At 43.1% G+C, this 20,351-nt stretch overlaps 1 protein-coding gene across 1 annotated transcript in view; it reads left to right on the forward strand.

Moving 5' to 3' along the window:
* Positions 1-20,351, forward strand: part of LOC309558538 (uncharacterized protein) — a gene marked incomplete at its 5' end in the record, with an annotated part of 169,828 nt that overhangs the window by 115,390 nt on the left and 34,087 nt on the right. The window contains one exon of the mRNA XM_082261617.1: positions 12,786-13,136. Within this exon, the coding sequence (XP_082117743.1) occupies positions 12,786-13,136 (351 nt within the window). The remainder of the gene's footprint in view (positions 1-12,785; positions 13,137-20,351) is intronic.

Consider the following 20,351-nt stretch of genomic DNA (forward strand, 5'->3'; position numbering starts at 1 on the left):
TTATATAGATTCTAATTATATTTCATATAATTAGATATTCAAATATGGCGGAACCGGCATAACCGGTTCCAGATAGACGCCCCCTATACAGTTTTATACACAGAAAATGGCAACACATAAACATCCGGCTCTAGGACTATAAATAACGTCACCCCCGTATGCTAAAATAATCCCTTGAAGAAGTCACGTGAGCGGTCGTGACGTAACGCGTAGGGCATAGCACCGGAAGTGACGTTACGGGACACGGAAGTAAGTCCCGCAGCCGCAAATTGATTGCAAACTGCTAAGAACAGCATTTTTAAATGTCAGTTGTTATGATTTTACTTTATTGAATACATTTTGGATGTAAAATACTGCACTATATTGGCCCCATATTTTGAGATCCGAGGCACCACCAGAGGGCCCTCAAACCTGATTCAGATAAGGAGGAGCATACCATCATCCCCTGTACCCCATCATATACACCTAAAGAAGGAGAGGAGGAGAGATCAGATATTTTATAGATCTAAAGGCGCAGTACCTGAAGTTTTGAGGTGAGCATGTAGCACACCCATAAGTGAAAAGCACCAGAGAGCACCTTTTTATAATCACATGGTGGAAAGGTGGAAGAATTATCATTGTGACACCTGGAAAAGGAAGATCAGCATTCTTTGATGTTTTGGGACACTTGAGCACTTTATAATATAAATTGGCACCTTTTTTTGTCATATATATGAAAAGAATATCTGTGTTTACATTTGCACTGAATACTTTTATTGGCACATTCATATATATTTTTTTAACACAATTATCACTATAAGCACCTTAATTTATAATTTGAAGATCAGTTTATTTATACAATTTTATATGTATATCTTTATTGAGTATATTGTACACCATTTTATATATCTATTTGAGCACTTTTATATTTATTGTTATATGGAATTAACGTTTTACATATTTAAGAGGACACATATTATATCACATATTAATAATATTTTTTTATTCAGTTTACACTTGGATACAACACATTCATTATTTATTGCACAATCTAATTGTATTACTTATTTATTGCACATTATTATCAACATAATTTCCATTAATATTTATTAGATTTATCACTACCAAGTTTATTATTCATTATATAGACATCCCTTGAAGCACGGTACTTCCCCCCCCCCCCCATTTTTAAAGTGGTAGTAAACCACTTTTTTTTTTTTTTTTAAACCCTGCAAGACAATTGCATAATGTGCTAGTATGCATCGCATACTAGCACATTATGAAATACTTTCTTTAGAACTAAGCACTCCAGTGGCAGGCTGTTTCCGCTGACAGGGCTTCCATCTTCACCTGGTCTTCCTTTCAGGTTTGTCTGCTCCAGCCGTCTGATTGGCTGTGCCATGATGACATCGCTCCTATGCATGCGAGCGGGAGTTAAGGACCACAGCACAGTATCTGTGCCGTTCCTTCAGAGCACAGGTGTCAGTGACATCATCAGCTAGATGCAGTGTAAATATCTCCTAAACAGTGCAAGTTTAAGGTATATTCACAGTACCTACAGGTGAGCCTTATTATTGGCTCACCTGTAGGTACAAGTTAAAAAAAAAAAAAAAAAATTTACTACCACTTTACCAAGACTGGACAAGGGAAGATGTGGTGTGGTGTCAGGCCTGCATTCGTTCCCATTGAAGAAGTGGGCACTGGAACCAATGATGGCCCTGAAGACCTGTTAGTAGGCGAGGACTAAGCTGCATGTGCTGGTCATGTGTATGGGAAGTTGCCCTTCTGCTTCTCTTAGGTAGGGCATATAGTCACCATAAGGATGGGAACACTTGGGCTTGCCTTACTAATTCACTTACTAAATGAGCCAGATCTTCATCTTGTATAAGATAATGAGTAGTGTTGTTTGCCATCCCCCCACACTACTGGAAGCCTACTTTGCACACAACTAGTGATGACTTGATCTTCCCTGGGTTCGGGAACTTCAAAGAAATTTAGTTGCTGAACCCAAACCTCTTTGAAACCAACGGGAGATGAATCTGTCAAAAAAATGCCAATTTTTTCGGGCTAATAGGCAAGGAGTGTCAAAAAAAATAGCAAGGGGGGTGGGCACTGACCTGGAGAAAATGTACCAATGCAAATAATTAAAAAAATAAAGGAAAATCTATTCATCCAGGAACAGTGATTTTTTATACCGCTTTTTTTCACTTTTAACTACAGGTAAGCCTATAATAAGTCTTACCTGTAGGTGCAATTAATATCTCCTAAACCGGCACGGTTTAGGAGATATTTGCAGTGCATGCAGCCGCTCATGCGAGCGGCGCATGCGCTCTGAAGGTCCGGCCGACCTTCAGCTTCCCTTTCCGGGAGCTTGCCGGAAAATGACCCCCGCACCCATGCGCGGGAGTGACGTCATCGCGGCTCCGGCCAATCACAGCGCCGGAGCCGCCGAACCCGGAAGAGACGCCGTGGGATCATTTCAGCGCCCGCAGCGGTGTCCGGGGGTCCGTGTCGGGGCTTCGTTCTAAGGTAAGTAATTCATAATGAGCTAGTATTCGATGCATACTAGCTCATTATGCCTTTGTCTTGCAGGTTTTTTTTTTTTTTTTTAGCTTTACAACCGCTTTAAAGTGAAAAATAGAAAACATGCAACTCCTTTAAATAATATGACAGGGTGTGGGGGGGGGGGGGGAGTGTCATTCTGCCTGAGAAAGAGTGCATCTCTGCAGTTTACTTTTCAAAAAAAGAATCTGGCAATGAATGTAATTTGCCAGCAATTAAATTACATTTTTTTTTTTTTTATTGTGTGAATGTCATTTTGCTGTAGTACAGCACAAATTAATAAAAAAATTGCTTCCAAAACTACACACCAGACCCATTGAGTCCGGTATGGGTTTTAACCACTTGCTGACTGCCTACAGTACATTTGCTGCGGCCGGCCGGGGTAAGATGGTTTGCCTAAATTAACGTCATCCAGCTTGGGGTGCACAGCATGCCGCTACCGGTGGTGGATACAATGAATTGTGGCAGGGAGTTTTTACTTCTCTTCACCAGGAATCCTTTAGGCATGTCTGTGGCAGGAACGGTGCAGCCCTTTTTATGGGGCATCAGGGCAGCCCAGGGGGCAATTGCCCCCCTGCCCCAGTCCTCCCCTAAAACTGTGTTCATACAGTTTATATAGCACTGACAGCGGGTGCATCTGTTTAAATTAAATAGTTCATTTGGGCCAGCTTGGTCCAAATGAACTAATTAACCACTTCTGGACCGGAAGGATTTGCCCCCTTAAAGCGGAGTTCCACCCTAAGAATTAACTTTGCACCGTCCGCTAGCTAAAAAAAAACCTGAAAAAGAATTGGATAATTAAATTTTTTTTTTCGTTTCACTTACCTTGTTTTTAATTAAAATAAACTTACCTTCCTTCCTCTTCCTCCCTCTGCGGCCGCGGCCCACGACATCACTTCCTCCTTGCATTGAGTCCTGGGAGATGAACGTCATCGCTCCCAGGAGTCAATGCGCCTGCACCGGTGTCCCTCTTCCCTTCCAGGGCAGGCACGTCATTCCTTGCTGAACAGGTTCTGAGCATGCGCAGAACCAGCTGCGGGATTACAGGGCATTCTGGGACTCCGACGTGACCAAAGAGGACATGAAGAGGACGCTCCGGCTTCAGCTGCCCACACCTGAGATGGCAGCGCTGGACAAGAAATTTTCAAGGTAAGTAGGAGAAGAAGGAGAGCTAGCCCTGGTGTGCCATAATCCTAAATATATAAACCAAAGAAAAATTGGTACAACACGTTGTTGTCCCAAAAGGATTGCGGACTTTAGAGGCACATTATCCTTTCCATAATGTGCCTCTAAAGTCCGCAATCCTTTTGGGACAACAACGTGTTGTACCAATTTTTCTTTAGTTTTTTTTTTCAAGGTAAGTATTTCTTCTAAAAGGTAAGCGAAACAGGGGACAGTTCAGAGGCTATCATTGCTTAAATGCACTAGCCCTGACTGTCGCCGGGGGTATTTTTAGTTAAAAAATTTATTTTAGGGTGGAACCAGGCCATTTTTTGCGATTCGGCACTGCATTACTTTAACGGACAATTCTACGGTCGTGCGACGCCATACCCAAATAAAATTGATGTCCTCTTTTTCCCACACATAGAGCTTTCTATTGGTGGTATTTGGTCACCTGTGCAAATTATTATTTTTTGCGCTATAAACAAAAAGATGTTAACCCCTTCCTAGCTAGTGCCATTAGTACAGTGTACAGTATTATCACTGATCAGTGTATTAGTGTCACTATTGATGTCAGTGTCAGTTAGCGTACCTCCCAACCAGTATCAGCTAGTGCCAGATTGTCCACCACACTATAAGGCCCTGTTCACACCTGAGCATGTTTCAGCTTGTAAAGCGCTCATCTCTGAAGCCTCAAAATGCCCAAAAAAGCAAAATCCTGTTCATTTCAATGACCCCTGTTCACAAGTGAGCGTTTTGTCGCCTGAAGCGAAACGCCTGAAGCTCAAAAAAGTACATGAGCTTCTTTTTTGGCAGATTACAGGCATTTTTGTTAGATGTCAATGTCTGCCTCAAAACACCTGCAAAAAAACGCCTGAAAAACGCCCGAACAAAACGCCTGAAAATGATAAGCTCAGGTGTGAATGGAGCCTAATAGTCACAATATAAGTCGCTGATCAACGCATTTACCAGTGTACTATCAAAGCTGCCTAAATTCCAGTATACAGTATATACAAAAGTTTTTAGACACTATAACTTTCACACAAAGCAATTAATATACATCAATTGAGATTTTTATTTATTTATTTTTTTTTAACCAAAGACATGCAGCAGAATAGATTTTCGACCCGACATTTATAAACAAGTTACATTGTTTCATTTTTTTAATATGTTGCAAATGCTTTAAAACAGGAATTATAAAATTTAGGGTTTTTAATTTTTGGTCTTTTTACGTTTATATCATACGCCGGCAAATACCACCAAAAGAAAGCTCTATTTGTGTGAACAAAATTATAAAACCTTAATTTGCGTACAGCGTTGGATGACCACGCAATTACCAGTTAAAGTAGCGCTGTGCTGAATTGCACAAAATGGCCTGGTCGTAAAAGGGGGGAAAACCTTCCGGAGCTTAAGCGTTTAAAGTGCAAGTCAAATTGGAGGTGGCCTTTAGGCCTCATGCACACAGGACTACAAAACACAACTTTTTCTGCATTAATGCGCAATAATAATAGTGCTTTTGGGCACTTTGATTGGCTAGAATAAATGAATGTACTGGCCCATTGAATGCATTACAGCCAAACATTCCAACGTGCATAAACACACTAGCGTGCATAAGGCCTTACGTTTGGGAAGAAACAGCATATCATCTGGAATTTCCCTTTTTTGCTAAATACATTTGTCTGGGACAGAAACAAAGATAAATTACAGCATGTTCCTTGTATGCGGAATCACATGACGCCCTAATATCAGTAACAAACGTCTAAGGAATTTCTTCGAGAATGTGACATATAGAACTCTTGACCCGGTTAGTCAACACAGAAGTTTTCTTACACTGAAAACTAAATTACAGACCCTAAAAATGTATCACACAAATAAAAGTCCTACTTTTGGAACCAAATCCCTCCTTAGTTGTCCCTCTTGCTGTGATATTGACCACTATAAATATGTAAAAAAACCAAGTGTTATACTACACCAACACCTCTATCTAACCTCTATAGTGTTACATTTATTAATTTTAGGGACCTGTTTTCAGCTTTATATACTGTGTGAGGACTAGAATCAAAGGTGAATCGTTTTAAGGACACCGCCACTCCCTTGTCTTCTTTTTAAGGGCTTTTCTTGCCCATTTTTAATAAAAGAAATTTCAGAAAAATACAAACATAGGTTTCCCTCGTTGGTGTTTTCAGCATTTCTTCTCCTTTACCGTAAATAACATTCAGCCCTCCTGACTTGTACTTGTAGCGCTGCTGCTCTGGCCTTAAACTCCAGGCCCTTGTCTATTTCCTACAGACTGATCACTCTCCAACTGGGTGCACATAGACAGCAGCCTCATGCTGTACTGACTCAACATGGAGCCGTCCTCACTCCTGGGCCAGACCTCCTGTCAAGTAGTAAAGCAAATCTCCTGCACTCGAGTAGAATATGACGGAGGGAAGAGGGATACTTCGGACTCAAGTGGAAAAAGCCTGTGGTCTTGCTGCCCCCTCAGGATCAAGGGCATCCAGAACCAACTGGGAAAAGAGAGAAAAGAAAAGGGGCGCACCGACCTAGTGCATCACCACTAAAACCATTTATTAAAATGTTAAAAAGTGTACAGTATACTCACAAGGCAGGTGTGATAATACACACATCAACATAGTACATAAAATCTCTAAGGTAGCCAAGGTCCCACACGAAGCTGAATGGCATGCAGTGTGCCGTATGGGGCTGCTATGGCTGGGCTGACGCGTTTCAGGGGCAAACCCCCTTCCTCAGAGCCAGAAAAGTTGCTGCTGAGACCTCCTGTCTGTGGGGATGGAGCCCAAAACCATGGTCAGGTCAATATTAAAAGCCCACCTGACCATTTAGTATGCTGGCTATAATGAATAGCTGGACCCAGGATTGGAGATTTCATCTCACCCGGATCACTTAGAAATCTCCAGGCTCCAGGTCCCAAACTGGACTTTTTAAACACAGAGGAAACTGAAAAGCCAGTTTCTTCTTCATTTTACAAATACTCTGGAGCCCCTCAACCTGTCTGGTTGAGAATTCTGGGTCACACTTGCTTTTTAGATCCTGGAGGGCAACGCTCTGCCACAACTGTTTGGAAAGTATCCATTGTGTTCTTTTTTGTTCCTGTTACAGCTGTTGGAGTGTAGTCTTGGCATACTGTATATAACACTGTCCCCGTAGGGCTTGCTGTGTGATGACTACTTGGGCCTCCCCTGACAGAAAGTCACCTAGGGACAGTTCACTCATCCCTCCTTACTCCCAATGGCTCGTTACTCAATAAACAGTCCAGGGGATTTGGTTTTTGGTATTTATTATGGAACTTGGGTGGGAGAAGGGAATAGTGGGGTACTCCAGCTTGAACTATTTACAGTTGATAAGACCAACTCTCACTTGGCCTCACCAGGTTACTTGTGGAAGCAGACATACTGCTTTAATCCATACTGCCACTTGTATGGAAAGGGTTAAGTCTTCTTGCGCTCTCTCCAGCAACAGACTTGATGAACTACATTATCTCCAGGATACTATTTATCATCCTCTTTACTGACACCCGTCCACTGACTCTTCTAGCTGAAGGGATGGTCCTCTCAGGATAGGCCTCATGACACAGATCTGTACTCGCTGTAGGCAGAATCAGTTCTTTTCCAGTGTCTCCCTTCCAGTAAGCTCTGCAAGACCTCCGGGTTCAGTTCTTCTGTAACTCTCAGGTCGACAACCTGAGGCCACATGGCAACTTCTACAGAGGAGGGGCAGCCGCTCCCTTTCTCAGGTACCCCGCTCTTCAGCTGAAAGAAATCGAGCACACTTGCCCTTGGCATCTATACAGTATCCCAGCATGCACCAAGGCACTTTCCTCTGCCAATCACCAGGGCTGTACTAAACGCCTGTGCACTCATTTGTCAGGTTTCTTCCCACTGTCCACTGCTCGGTTGTTATTATAAGGAGCGGGAGGGACCCCCTGTCATCTTCCGCTTCTCTCCTGCAGGTTGGCCGAAGACCTGAACAAAGCCGGATTCGAGTTTGAGCGGATTTTTGATGTAAAAACCCGGAAACCCTGTCATGAAATCAATTCCGGGCTACTGGAGCTTTAAAGGCGCTAGATTTAAAAAAAGTGATAGCATTCAAAACATCCAAACTTGGCAGTTTGAATGCTTTTAAGTGCAGAGGAGGGATTTGGGGTCTTTTAGACCCCAGATCCCACCATAAAGAGCACCTGTCGCTGCCTATTACTGTCACAAGGGATATTTACATTCCTTGTGACAACAATAAAAGTGATCAGTTTTTTTTTTTTAAGGGACGGTGTAAAAATAAATACAAAAAAATGAAAGAAAAAAAAAAAGTAAAGTGCCCCGTCCCTCCGTGCTCGCACGCAGAAGTGAACGCATATGTAAACAGTGTTCAAACCACACATGTGAGGTATCACCACGATCGTTAGAATGAGAGAAATAATTCTAATACTAGAACTCCTCTGTAACTCTAAACTGGTAACTGTTAAGATTTTTTAATCTGCCTTTGTAGATTTTTAAGAACCGTAGTTTGTCGCCATTCCACAAGTGTGCGCAAATTTAAAGCATGAGATGTTAGTTTTCTGTTTACTCGGCGTAACATCATTTTTCACATTATACAAAAAAATTGGGCTAGCTTTGCTGTTTTGCTTTTTTTTAATTCATGAAAGTGTATTTCTTCAAAAGAAATTGCATTTGAAAGACCACTGCACAAATACTGTGTGACATAAAATATTGCAACGATCACCATTTTATTCTCTTAGGGACTCTGCTAAAAAAAAAAAAAAATACATAATGTTTGGGGGGGTTTCAAGTAATTTTCTAGCAAAAAATATTGATTTTAACTTGGAAGCAACAAATGTCAGAAAAAGGCTTAAGCATGAAGGGGCTAAAAAAATGCCTTTAAATCACTTTAAAGGCCTTGTTAAATTCTATTTCAGTTTCATACGGAACTCTATGTTAATTTTTCAAAGTATAAATAAATACAGTGAGCTGATGATTCTGAAATGTGGAAAAAAATTTCTTACGGAATTTTACAGGTCAACCAAGTTCATTCTTTCTTGATAGTAGCTTTGAGCAAAATGTCTTTCCTGGTACTGAAAACAGGTTTCTGAAAGGGCAAACACTACATTCAAGTGACTGTTGGAGCGTCGGTGTAAAAGGCATTCATTCTATGAAGACTCGGGATGGTGGAGAGGACTACTCTGGGAATTTTACTTCTTCTTTCTCTATCCCGGACATGTAAGTTTTACCCTTTTATTATTGGTGAGAGGAATGAGACACGCATTTAAAGCAGTAGTAAATGCTTGCCTAAAAAAATAAATAAAAAAGCTTCTTCCAGCTAGTTAAGACCATATTACGCTGGTATGCATTGCAGACTAGAACCTTATGAAAGACTTACGTTAAAATGAAGCTCTCCAGTGGTGCGACGTCAGCATTGCAAGGCTTCTATCTTCACACGGTCTTCCTTCCACGTTCGCAGGCTCTGGCCGTTTGAATGGCCGAGCCACAGTGACATCACTCCTGCGCATGTGCATGGGAGTCAGGGCTTGGGCTGTGCATCTTCACTTACCACACGATTCGATTCGATTACGATTATTAAGGCAACGATTCGATACGATTTGATTCCGCGATGCATCACGATGCATCACGATTACTGCCCACAATGTGCCCAATGCCCCTTTTAGGGAAGGGTCCCCATAGAATCTAAAAGGGGATCTATGGGGACTCTTTTCTAAAATGGGATCTATGGGGACCCTGCTCTAAAGGGGATCTATGGGGACCCTGCTCTAAAGGGGGACCTATGGGGACCCTGCTCTAAAGGAGATCTATGGGGAGCCTGGGCCTGCCCTAAAGGGGATCCAGGGGAACTGAGCTCTAAAGGGGGATCTATGGTGACCCTGCTCTAAAGGGGGATCTATGGAATAGATCCCATTTAGTGCAGGGTCGCCATAGATCCCCCTTTAGAGCAGGCCAGCGTCCCCAGAGATCCCCCATCAGTAGACCAGGTCCCCCCATAGATCCCCCTTTAGTAGAGCAGGTCCCCTCATAGATCCTCCTTTAGATCAGGCCACATGGGGTCCTCCATATATTCCCTTTTAGAGCAAACAAGGCACTAGGCAGGGTCCGCCACTTCTCCTTTAATGATCCATTCCAATTTTAAAGTCTGGAATCGCTGTTATAGGAAGACACTCACAATGCAGAATGAATGAAGAGTTGATTTACTCACGTGACGTCTCTTATGAGAAGCTGGAACCCAGGTGGGCTGGGGCATGCTGCGCACTGCTGAGAGCGATCATGGCAGGCACGGGCATCAGGTTAGAAGAGTTACCTGATGCTAGCTGTAGTACCGTAGGCCCTGGAAGGGGGAATGCTGGGCTCTGTATTCCCCCTAGTTGTAGTATAGCAGGCCCTGGTAAGGAGGAATGCTGGATTCTGTAGTCCCCCTACTTGTAGTACCATAGGCCCTTGTAAGGAGGAATGCTGGGCTCTGTAGTCCCCCTAGTTGTAGTATAGCAGGCCCTGGTAAGGAGGAATGCTGGGCTCTGTAGTCCCCCTAGTTGTAGTACAGTAGGCCCTGGTAAGGAGGAATGCTGGGCTCTGTAGTCCCCCCTAGTTGTAGTACAATAGGCCCTGGTAAGGAGTAATGCTGGGCTCTGTAGTGCCCCGACTTACCAGGAAGCAGAGCTGCGGCCAGTTGTGGATGAAGTAGCGGTAGTTGTATGGAGTAGGGCTCGGACAGGTCCCGGGTGATGAGCCTCATGATGTCGGGCATTTGGAGCTCGGACTCGTAGCGGATATCGTGCACGGTACAGGTGGAAAGCAGGGCGGGCAGGGCCTCCTGGGCCAGTCCATTGGGGGCGGCAGTCCGTGGGTCGGGGGGCAGTTTGCTCTGCAGGCTCCGCTCTCCTCCTCTCCTCTCCCATGAGGAGCTCTGTGTTCCACAAGCCCGGCCGCCGTCGCTGCTCTCATCAAGCGCCAGCGCCGCCCACCCCCGGAAGTGACGTCATTAGCTAATCGATTTTGCAGTCACCCCGAATCAATGCAGAATGGCGAAGGGTCGCATCGCAATGCATCGATTCAGCGATTATATTCCGCAGGCCTAGTCAAGGCCACGGCACAGAGCTCAGAATGGACGCCATGAGTATGTCACCGGCTGCAGAAACAGTGAATACCTCCTAAATGGTGCACGTTTAGGAGATATTCCTTGTATTTATATATGCTTCTGACTGTCAGAGTCTTTCATTATCGCATACAAGGTTTTTCTAGCTTCCTAGAAAAGCTCTGTACTCACCCTACCGCCTTAAAGCACAACTTTAGGAATTCGATAAAATCTAAAATCTACCCTTTGTGGCAGGGCCAACCCCGCAAAAAACGCTCGTTCAGTTTAGGGGTGCAGGAATAAGGAGTCATACTTACCCCATTCCTATTTCCAGCAGGGTTCCTACGGTGGGGTGACCAGTCACATAAAGCCTCCCAACTGCAGTCGGTTTACTGCCTCCTCCATGTACAACGCCGGGTTAATAGCCCTCCATTGTACACGATGAGCTGAGGGACTGTCCTCATCTCAGAGCATAAGTAGAAGAGGAGGAAAGTGCTGGAACCAGCCGGAGTGGGGGTAAGACAAGTAATGCAGAAGTTTTATCGTCCCCAAGACCTAATGAACATTTAACCCTTGGATTGCAATCCTTTACTAATAGATGCAGCCACTGTCATGTCAGTGCTGTATAAACTGTACGTGGCATCAGCTACATACAGAATACATCTCTGTGGTCCGGCCGTGGTACAGGGACTTCCCGTCTGCTGCTGCAAGAAATTAAGTCGGGTTGAGTGCTGAAAAGCCATTCACAGGAAGTCTTGAATTTGTATCAGTAAATACAGGGCTGGCCCAAGACATTTTGCTGCCTGGGTCCAAGAATGAAATACTGTCCCCAGAAAAAAAAAATAATCACGCCCTTCAAAAGCCTCCAACATTCATTATTTTATATCATAGTAATTAAAACTAAAATTATATTTATGAAGAAGTCAGATTTACATCCACTACACTGGACTTCATATAAAGTTCAGGTTTCACCCATCACGGTGGGCAAACCGCCAGAGGGGTCTTCATGGACTGGGTTTCATAAGGATGAACCAGGGCCTTGGCCCTGTATAGCACCCTGTGGCTGACCACATTCATTGCACTTCGTCGTCAGTGCCAAGATGAGTGCCCATGCAGGATTTAGTACCAGAAGCAATATTACAGGCCATCCCCACCATGTTTGGGAGTCTGGGTGAGGCTCCCATGTTTTACAGAGTTTGCGCCAATCCAGATGCACTGTTCTGAAGTGGTATTAGAAGGAAATGTTGAGTTGATTTAAAAATCCGAAGTTAAAATATGAAAAAATAGGAAAAATAGCTAGTTAAACTAATAGTGATTTCTTTGTGAAGGAGAAAGATTACATCACCTTGAGACATTAGCAAAAGCTGAGGATTCAAGGAGTGGGGTAGGGTAATAGGGAAGGTGCCCAGGGTCGTGTCTTTGAAAGCTTTGCCAGTGTCCAATCACCTGAATGTATAAGCCTATAACTTTGGGTCTATGAATACTTTGCCGTGTCCTGTACTGTGCAATTAAGATAATACATGTAATATTTTATTAATCAGGAAACATAACTGCATTCAAGTCCCATCAGGGAGATTTTCCTTTACTTCTTGTCCCATAGACAAAGCAGGATGTATGGGGATATGTCTCCAAATTAGGGAATATTACAGTTTTTACCAGAACAGGTGTCCTCATTGGAATATTTCCACTCACTTCCTGTTCTAGTACATCAAAAAATGTACATTTCCCATCATTTTCCATACCAGAGATAATGATTATCAGGATCAATAGTGAGTTGAATCCCTACAAGAGGGACAAAGACGAGAAAAAAAAAATCTGAAATGGGGTTTAACCCTTCCACATTCTATCCAAAACTAGAAAAAAAGGTTCTGGCTTTACATAAAATATAATTTTTGTACATTATATTTTATAACTCTTTCCCAAGGGCCTCAATTTACTGGAGCCCTGATGCGTTTTTCTTATTCTTACAAATTCATGTGTCTCAATAGATGGAGCTTTGGATGTCTTCGCTCCTTCCCCACAGAAGGCCCTTGTCACCAGTGACATCGACCTCAACTGCACCTTCTCAGTGAATAAGCAGTTCTTGGTGGATAGACAGCCGCTGGATCTTAACTTCCTGGCCATATTGTGGAGTTTCCGGGGAAAAGTCATCTTCACATATGACAACAAAGGCTTCTTCTCCCAAGATCCCAGGATGTCCCTCAATGTGGAATCTCTGGGGGATGGATTGGCCTCACTACACATATCCAACGTGACCATCTCTGATCGGGGCATCTATAAGTGTACTGTTATCTACAGCCCTGAAAGGAAGGAGAAGGAGATTTTATTTGAAGTGCTAGGTAAGTGCACCTACTGGATTAAAATGGTAAATGTTGTGTCAACTATTGCTTTGTTTAGCTTTTGGAGAGATCTGTGTAATACCTACTGTAAAAATGCCAAAACGATTAAAGTTGATCTAATCTGTAACTGGACAATATCTAGTTTTCCAAAGCACTCTTGTGTTATTTTCTAAAACTGAAGAGTGCAAAATCTAGCACAGCTGTGCATGGTAGCCAGTCAGCTTCTAATCTCAGCTTGTTCATTTAAGCCTTGTACACACACGTCGAAATTCGGCCGGGAATTTTCGTCCGATGACCGATACGCCGATTTTCGGCTTGTTAGTATGATGCTTCCGACAACCGACTCCGAATTTTCGGCCGAAAAAATTTGGGTGTGCAGGCTATAAAATTTTTGTCGACCGTCAAAACACGTCCGATTTTCGTGCAGTCAGTACAGATTTCGACGGAAAAATCTTATGAGCAAGACGAAGAAAGAACACAAAGAAAGCAAACCAACACATGACATTACTTCTGAAGTAGAATTTTGTCGTGTGGGAAAATTCGTGTGCAGTCTAGGCACATTCCAACCAACAAAACAGAACTTGGACAAAAGACGGACGACCAGTCGGCGGAAATTCGTTGCGTGTGTACTAGGCTTTAGGCTTTGACGAAAAAAGGATGGCCAGAGAGGGACGTGTCGGAGTAGGTGTGGGTATACTCGATCTACCATAGATGTTGTGTGCCAGGTCAGTCGGTCGTACCTAACCAGCATACGAGTAGAGATTTTTCTGAGGAATACCGACTTAGAACTGTCGGAAACAAAAATACGAGGGGGGGTTATTCATCACAGTCTCTGTATCTTATACCTCGTCAGAGAGTCTAGCAAGGAACACTAGGAGGAAATCTAATAGTCCATGGTTCCCAGGTCAAGGAGGCAGTCTGGTATTTATTGACAGAGGAGGTGAACATAAGTTCATACAGTCTCACCTATCTTAGGGGCGTCAGGTCATTTCCAATATCTAAGAAGAACCAGGCGAGATGCTAGCAGTATGTGGGTGAGTAATGTCCTGAGATGTCTGTGTGTCTTTTCTATACCCAGGGAGCAGAGTGCCAATGGGGGGGGAGGGGGGTTAATATTAAGGAGGAACCCATGAGATCAGTCATTAGGTTCGAGACACCCTTCCAGTAACTCGACAGTTTTGGACATTTCCATAACATATGGAAAAGAGTACCAAGCTCCCCACTACCTCTCCAGCACAATGGGGATGAATGCGGTAAAAACTTTGCTATGCGGTGGGGAGTAAGGTACCATTGTAGGTTTAGTTTATAAGCCAATTCCCACAAACCGGCACATTTGATAGCCGCATAGGTGGTGGTCAATGCTACGCACCCTCATTTCTAAAGTGAAAATGGAAGCTAAACTCGTGCTTACAACTTATTCGACACCCCTGATAGTGTAATAGTTTGTCCAATCCTCTGTCACTTTTGTCGAAAAGCTTGATTTTCAGGTAAATAAGGAATTTAATAAAGATAAAGCCATGTTAAGTTTTTTTTTTTTCACATAGGTAGCGGTTCCATTAAATCATGAGTAAACCATGTGTATTCACTGCTGTGGTGGAGCAATGCATTGAACATGACCTGCATGAGCAGTCATACAATCCTTGCTAGACTTCTATATGCCAGAAGAATGTAGGGAAGGGTTAAAACCCCAGACATTTATTTTTTGTATGTATTTATTTTCGCAGTCGATGACCCATTGGGGAGGTTTCACTTAACTATCAGAGACACACCAAAAAATACCAATAAGCTGTGCTTGGGTCTTTCAGACTAATAATTAAAATAAATAAATAACAGTCGCTGCACAAATGTAGGATAAAACATATAAACAATAAAAAATATGAAAAGCAGTGCTATTAAGATAACAGTCCAAAGGGTAGTTAGGCAAGGTCCAGCCAATTGGTCTCCTGTAGTGCCACCACCACCAGAGAAAAGGTGACCCGAATCACACTGCTGCTTACCGTTCCACTGATATATGAAGAGATCCTCCAAACAGCTCCTCCAGATTTTCAAGAGATAATCCTCAACACCCCCAGGATAGAGCAGTGTATAATGCGATTCCATGCAAATATCTCAGGGCATACCGATCAGTCATTGTACCCAAAGGCAAAAAATATTCTCATAGTGCAGTAACATTTGAAACACCATATAATTTTATTTTGCCAAAAAAAAAAACTGCTTACAAGTAATAAGACCAAGTGAGCTTATCTGTGTGTATCTGTTTCCAGCCAACAAGATGACCGCTGCTTCCTCACTATGGTGACGTCCCACGTCACAGGTCCCGCCCGACGTGGCGTTTCATCCAATGGTAGACTTCTTCCGAGGTGTGGTCGGCGGGCACCAACACACTACTTAAATAGCTGAAGCAAGCGGTGTTACACTTCCGGCGGATGTATCGTACTGCACCGGAAACAAAACAATGTACGCCATCTTAAGCCACTAGAGGCAATAACACTCATGGGCTGTATGATGTAACCTACTGCACCGGAAACAAAACAATGCGGCACCATCTTAAGCCACTAGAAGCAATAACACTCCTGGTCTAGTTTACAAGTATATATGGCCCGCGGACATAACTATCTCACATAGAACCCATAGTAATGCGCCTCAAATGTTCCCAATTAGGGGAAGAAATTAATATAAATATATCAGGTAATAAAATAAATTCAATTGACAATCCCCCCATACAATTACAATCAGGATCACATTGGCTCAAACACCTAATATATAATATTCAAAACCATATCTACAGCCCCAATACAAAAATATGCCAATCAAAAAAATGCACAAACTATAAAATTGACAGCAAAAATACAGAGAAAATAGAACACGACTAACCATTCGCTATAAAGGCGTTCACATCCCACTCCACATTCAAACCATGCGGAGTGTATGTCTTGGCCCTATAGATCCAACGTGCTTCCAACGTGGAGATCTCCCTGACCACATGACTCCCACACCAATCCGCCACATAGTGCTCAATCCCAATGAACACAGTTCCCTTAGGATCTTTGTTGGGGCAGTGGGCATAGTGCTCGGAGAGACTATGGCCAGGGAAACCCTTGCGGATGTTGGCGACATGCTCATTAAGCCTCGTAACCAACATCCTCTTGGTACGGCCAATCTACTGTAAGCCACAAGGGCAACAGATGATGTAAACTACGTACTTGGTTGTGTATGAGATAAACTGTTTTATAGAGAATTGTTCATGAGTGGAGGTTGACTCAAATCTCCTAGGCCGATGTGCGTTAAGTGCACAAATAGAGCACCTACGACACGGAACAAAACCAACCATATTCTGAAAGAAGAAGGAAGGTTTTCGTGGCAGATAGATCAAATTTGGGGCAATCTGCAACCTCAAAGGTGGCACTCCTTTATAGATGACCACAGGATCCACAGGAAGCTGTGGTCCCAAGACAGAGTCATTGCACAGCACTTTCCAGTGCTTACGCAAGATTCCCTTTATTGCAAAGTGCTGGTTAGAATAGGTGGTGAGAAAAGAGAAATCAAAGTTCTTACTGGTCTCCCTAGACCTAGGGACTAGTAATGACTCTCTATCTCTACTACCAGCATCCGCCATGGCCTGATCGACTTCTTTAGGATCATCACCTTTTTCTTGGAATCGTGACTTAAGAATCTCCGATTCCCTAAAGAAGTCTTCTTGGTACGTACAATTCCACCGTAACTGGAGGAATTTACTTTTCGGCACTGATCTAAGCCAAGACGGATGATGACAACTGGACATGTCAATATATTTATTCCTATCCGTCTCCTTGAAGTATGTTGAAGTCCGGATGGAATGTCCCTCAGGACCCTCAACTCTAATATTTAAGTCTAGATAGTGCACCTCCTTCTCACTCGCCTCATACTGCAAATAAATGCCTCTGTCATTATCGTTAAGCCCTAAAAAGAACTCATGAAGGGACTCAACACTTCCGGCCCACAGAAGGAGGACGTCGTCTATATACCTCCGCCACAGATGCAACTCTGGTCTGGGGTTGGTATAGACAACGTCCTCCTCCCACTTGGCCATGAACAAGTTCGTCATACTCGGGTCGAACTTGGCCCCCATGGCCACACCTTTTTTTTGCAAGTAATACCTGCCATCAAACCAAAAATTGTTATGAGACATGCAGTACTCAAGCAAAACCATAACAAATTCATGCTGTTTAGGGTGTAGGGCCCCCCATCTCAACAAGAAAGGATCCACTGCCTGATTCCCGTGTTCATGGGAAATAACAGTATAGAGAGAGGTGACATCAGCTGTCACAAGAAGACAGCCCTCCTCCAACTGTATCTCCTTCAGGATATTGATCACCTGCGTGGAATCTCTCAAGTAAGAGGGGGTCTCAGTGACCAGAGGCTGAAGAAAAAAGTCTATATATTTACCTGCCCTAGATGTAATAGAATTAATCCCACTGACAATCAGCCTGCCAGGGGGATTTGTCAGGGATTTATGAATTTTTAGGTAGGAAATAAATAACTGGCACCCTTGATCTGAGGAATGCCTTTTCTTTTTTATTAATGATGTTATTTTTAAACCCCTCATCCACCAAATTAGTTAACACTTTCCTAAATTTTAGCGTGGGATTCCCGGCAAATGGGCATAGGTGTCAGTATCCGAAAGGAGGCGCTGCATCTCAGCCACATGGGGCTCCTTGATCATGATAACGACACCTCCCTCCTTGTCGGCAGGGCGCACCACTATATCTACCCTTTCTTTCAAAGAGGCAAGGCCTCTTTTAAACCTAAGATCCTGCCAAGTCTTTTCGACATTCAAATCCTCAATATCTTTGGTCACAAGGTCTCTAAAGACAGTGACCACAGGGGCAACATGCCCAGGGGGATTATAGGTAGAAGCATTCCTAAGGGATGTATGCTTAATTTCGGTGGAGGCCGTAGTATTTGTTCGAAAGGGGTTAGTGGCAACATAGCGCTTGATATTAATCTTCCTTATGTACTTTTGCAAGTCCATAAAGGTCTCAAATTTATTGAGAGCGCTTGGGGGCAAATTTTAGACCACGACTCAATACATGCTGCTCATCAACAGAAAGCTGGGCCGAGCTCAGGTTAAAAAGACCTTGACTAATCAGATCCGCCTTCTTTTTCGAGCGGTTCCGCCTCCCCACTCTGGTGCCTCTTTTCTTTCTATTCTAACCAGCACTTTGCAATAAAGGGAATCTTGCGTAAGCACTGGAAAGTGCTGCGCAATGACTCTGTCTTGGGACCCCAGCTTCCTGTGGATCCTGTGGTCATCTATAAAGGAGTGCCACCTTTGAGGTTGCAGATTGCCACAAATGTGATCAATCTGCCACAAAAACCTTCCTTCTTCTTTCAGAATATGGTTGGTTTTGTTACGTGTCGTAGGTGCTCTATTTGCGCACTTAACGCACATCGGCCTAGGAGATTTCAGTCTTTTAAGTCAACCTCCACTCATGAACAATTCTCTATCAAACAGTTTGTCTCATGCACAACCAAGTACATAGCTTATATCATCTGTTGCCCTTGTGGCCGCAATTAACTTTTTTTTCCCCTAAATTGGTTTTTATTGCAAAGCGGAATACAACAGTATGCAATGGGTGTATCTCACTGTAACATACCCAGACTAGGCCGCAATTAACTTTTTATCCCCTAAATGGGTTTTTATTGCAAAGCGGAATACAACAGTATGCATGGCTGTATCTCACTGTACCATATGCAGACTAGGCCGCAATTAACTTTTGTTTCCCATAAATGGGTTTTTATTGCAAAGCGGAATACAACAGTATGCAATGGGTGTATCTCACTGTAACATACCCAGACTAGGCCGCAATTAACTTTTTATCCCCTAAATGGGTTTTTATTGCAAAGCGGAATACAACAGTATGCAATGGCTGTATCTCATTGTAACATATGCAGACTAGGCCGCAATTAACTTTTTTTTCCCCCTAAATGGGTTTTTATTGCAATGCGCAATACAACAGTATGCAATGGGTGTATCTCACTGTACCATATGCAGACTAGGCCGCAATTAACTTTTTTTTCCCCTAAATGGGTTTTTAGTGCAATGCGCAATACAACAGTATGCAATGGGTGTATCTCACTGTACCATATGCAGACTAGGCTGCAATTTATTTTTTTTTCCCCTAAATGGGTTTTTATTGCAAAGTGGAATACAACAACAGTATGCAATGGGTGTATCGCACTGTAACATATGAATGAAAATCTGAAATTATAATTGTCCCCTTAGTTGGTGCTTGTTGAATAGCAGATTTGAAATGCAGTGTCTAAACGCTGTAAGTCACAGTAAAATATGAAGGGAAAAAGTTTTTTTCTTTTTTAAATGCAGATCAAGCAGACACATATGCACTGAGCTTGCATGAAATGGCCGCTACACACCGCACGCCTAACAGGTTGGATACTGTTGTTGTTCTATTCCGCTATTGAATAAAAAAAAACATTTGAATGAAAAACTGAAAAAGATTTTTTTTTTCCCTAAATACTGAAAAATAATTATTTCCCCCTTACATTGGTGCTTTTTGAAGAGCAGATTAGAAAAGCAGTGTCTGTCTAAACTGTATGTCAAAGTAAAATATGAAGGAAAAAAGTTGTTTTTCTTTTTTAAATGCAGATTAAGCAGACACATATGCACTGAGCTTGCATTCAATGTGCAGCACTGCACGCCGCCCACCTAACAGACTGATAAAAGCTTTTTTTTTCTCCTTTCTCCTCCTCACTGGGCTCAAGTCAGGGCATAAAGATCGTGCACTGCACCCCCACACAATACAATCAATGTAGATCGCTGTCTGATTAAAGAAGATTCTTCCTATTCTTTCCCTCAAAGCAATCTCGAGCCTGACCCTACAATAATCTCCTATCTCTCCCTCCAGGCAAAAAGATCGTGCACTGCACCCCCACACAATACAGTCAATGTAGATCACTGTCTGATTAAAGAAGATTCTTCCTATTCTTTCCCTCAAAGCAATCTCCAGCCTGACCCTACAGTAATTTCCTTTCTCTCCCTCAGCAGCATCAGGAAACTCTCCCTAGTATAGTTTGAGAGTGATGCGCGGCGCTGTGTGACTCCAGCTTATATAGACTCTGGGACACATGCTGCACTGGCCAATCACAACCATGCCATAAGTAGGCATGGCTGTGATGGCTTCTAAGGGCACACTAGTTAGAAGATTGCTGATTGGC

The sequence above is a fragment of the Pelophylax lessonae genome, assembly GCF_965119305.1.
Source record: "Pelophylax lessonae genome assembly, chromosome: 6".
NCBI lineage: Eukaryota > Metazoa > Chordata > Amphibia > Anura > Ranidae > Pelophylax > Pelophylax lessonae.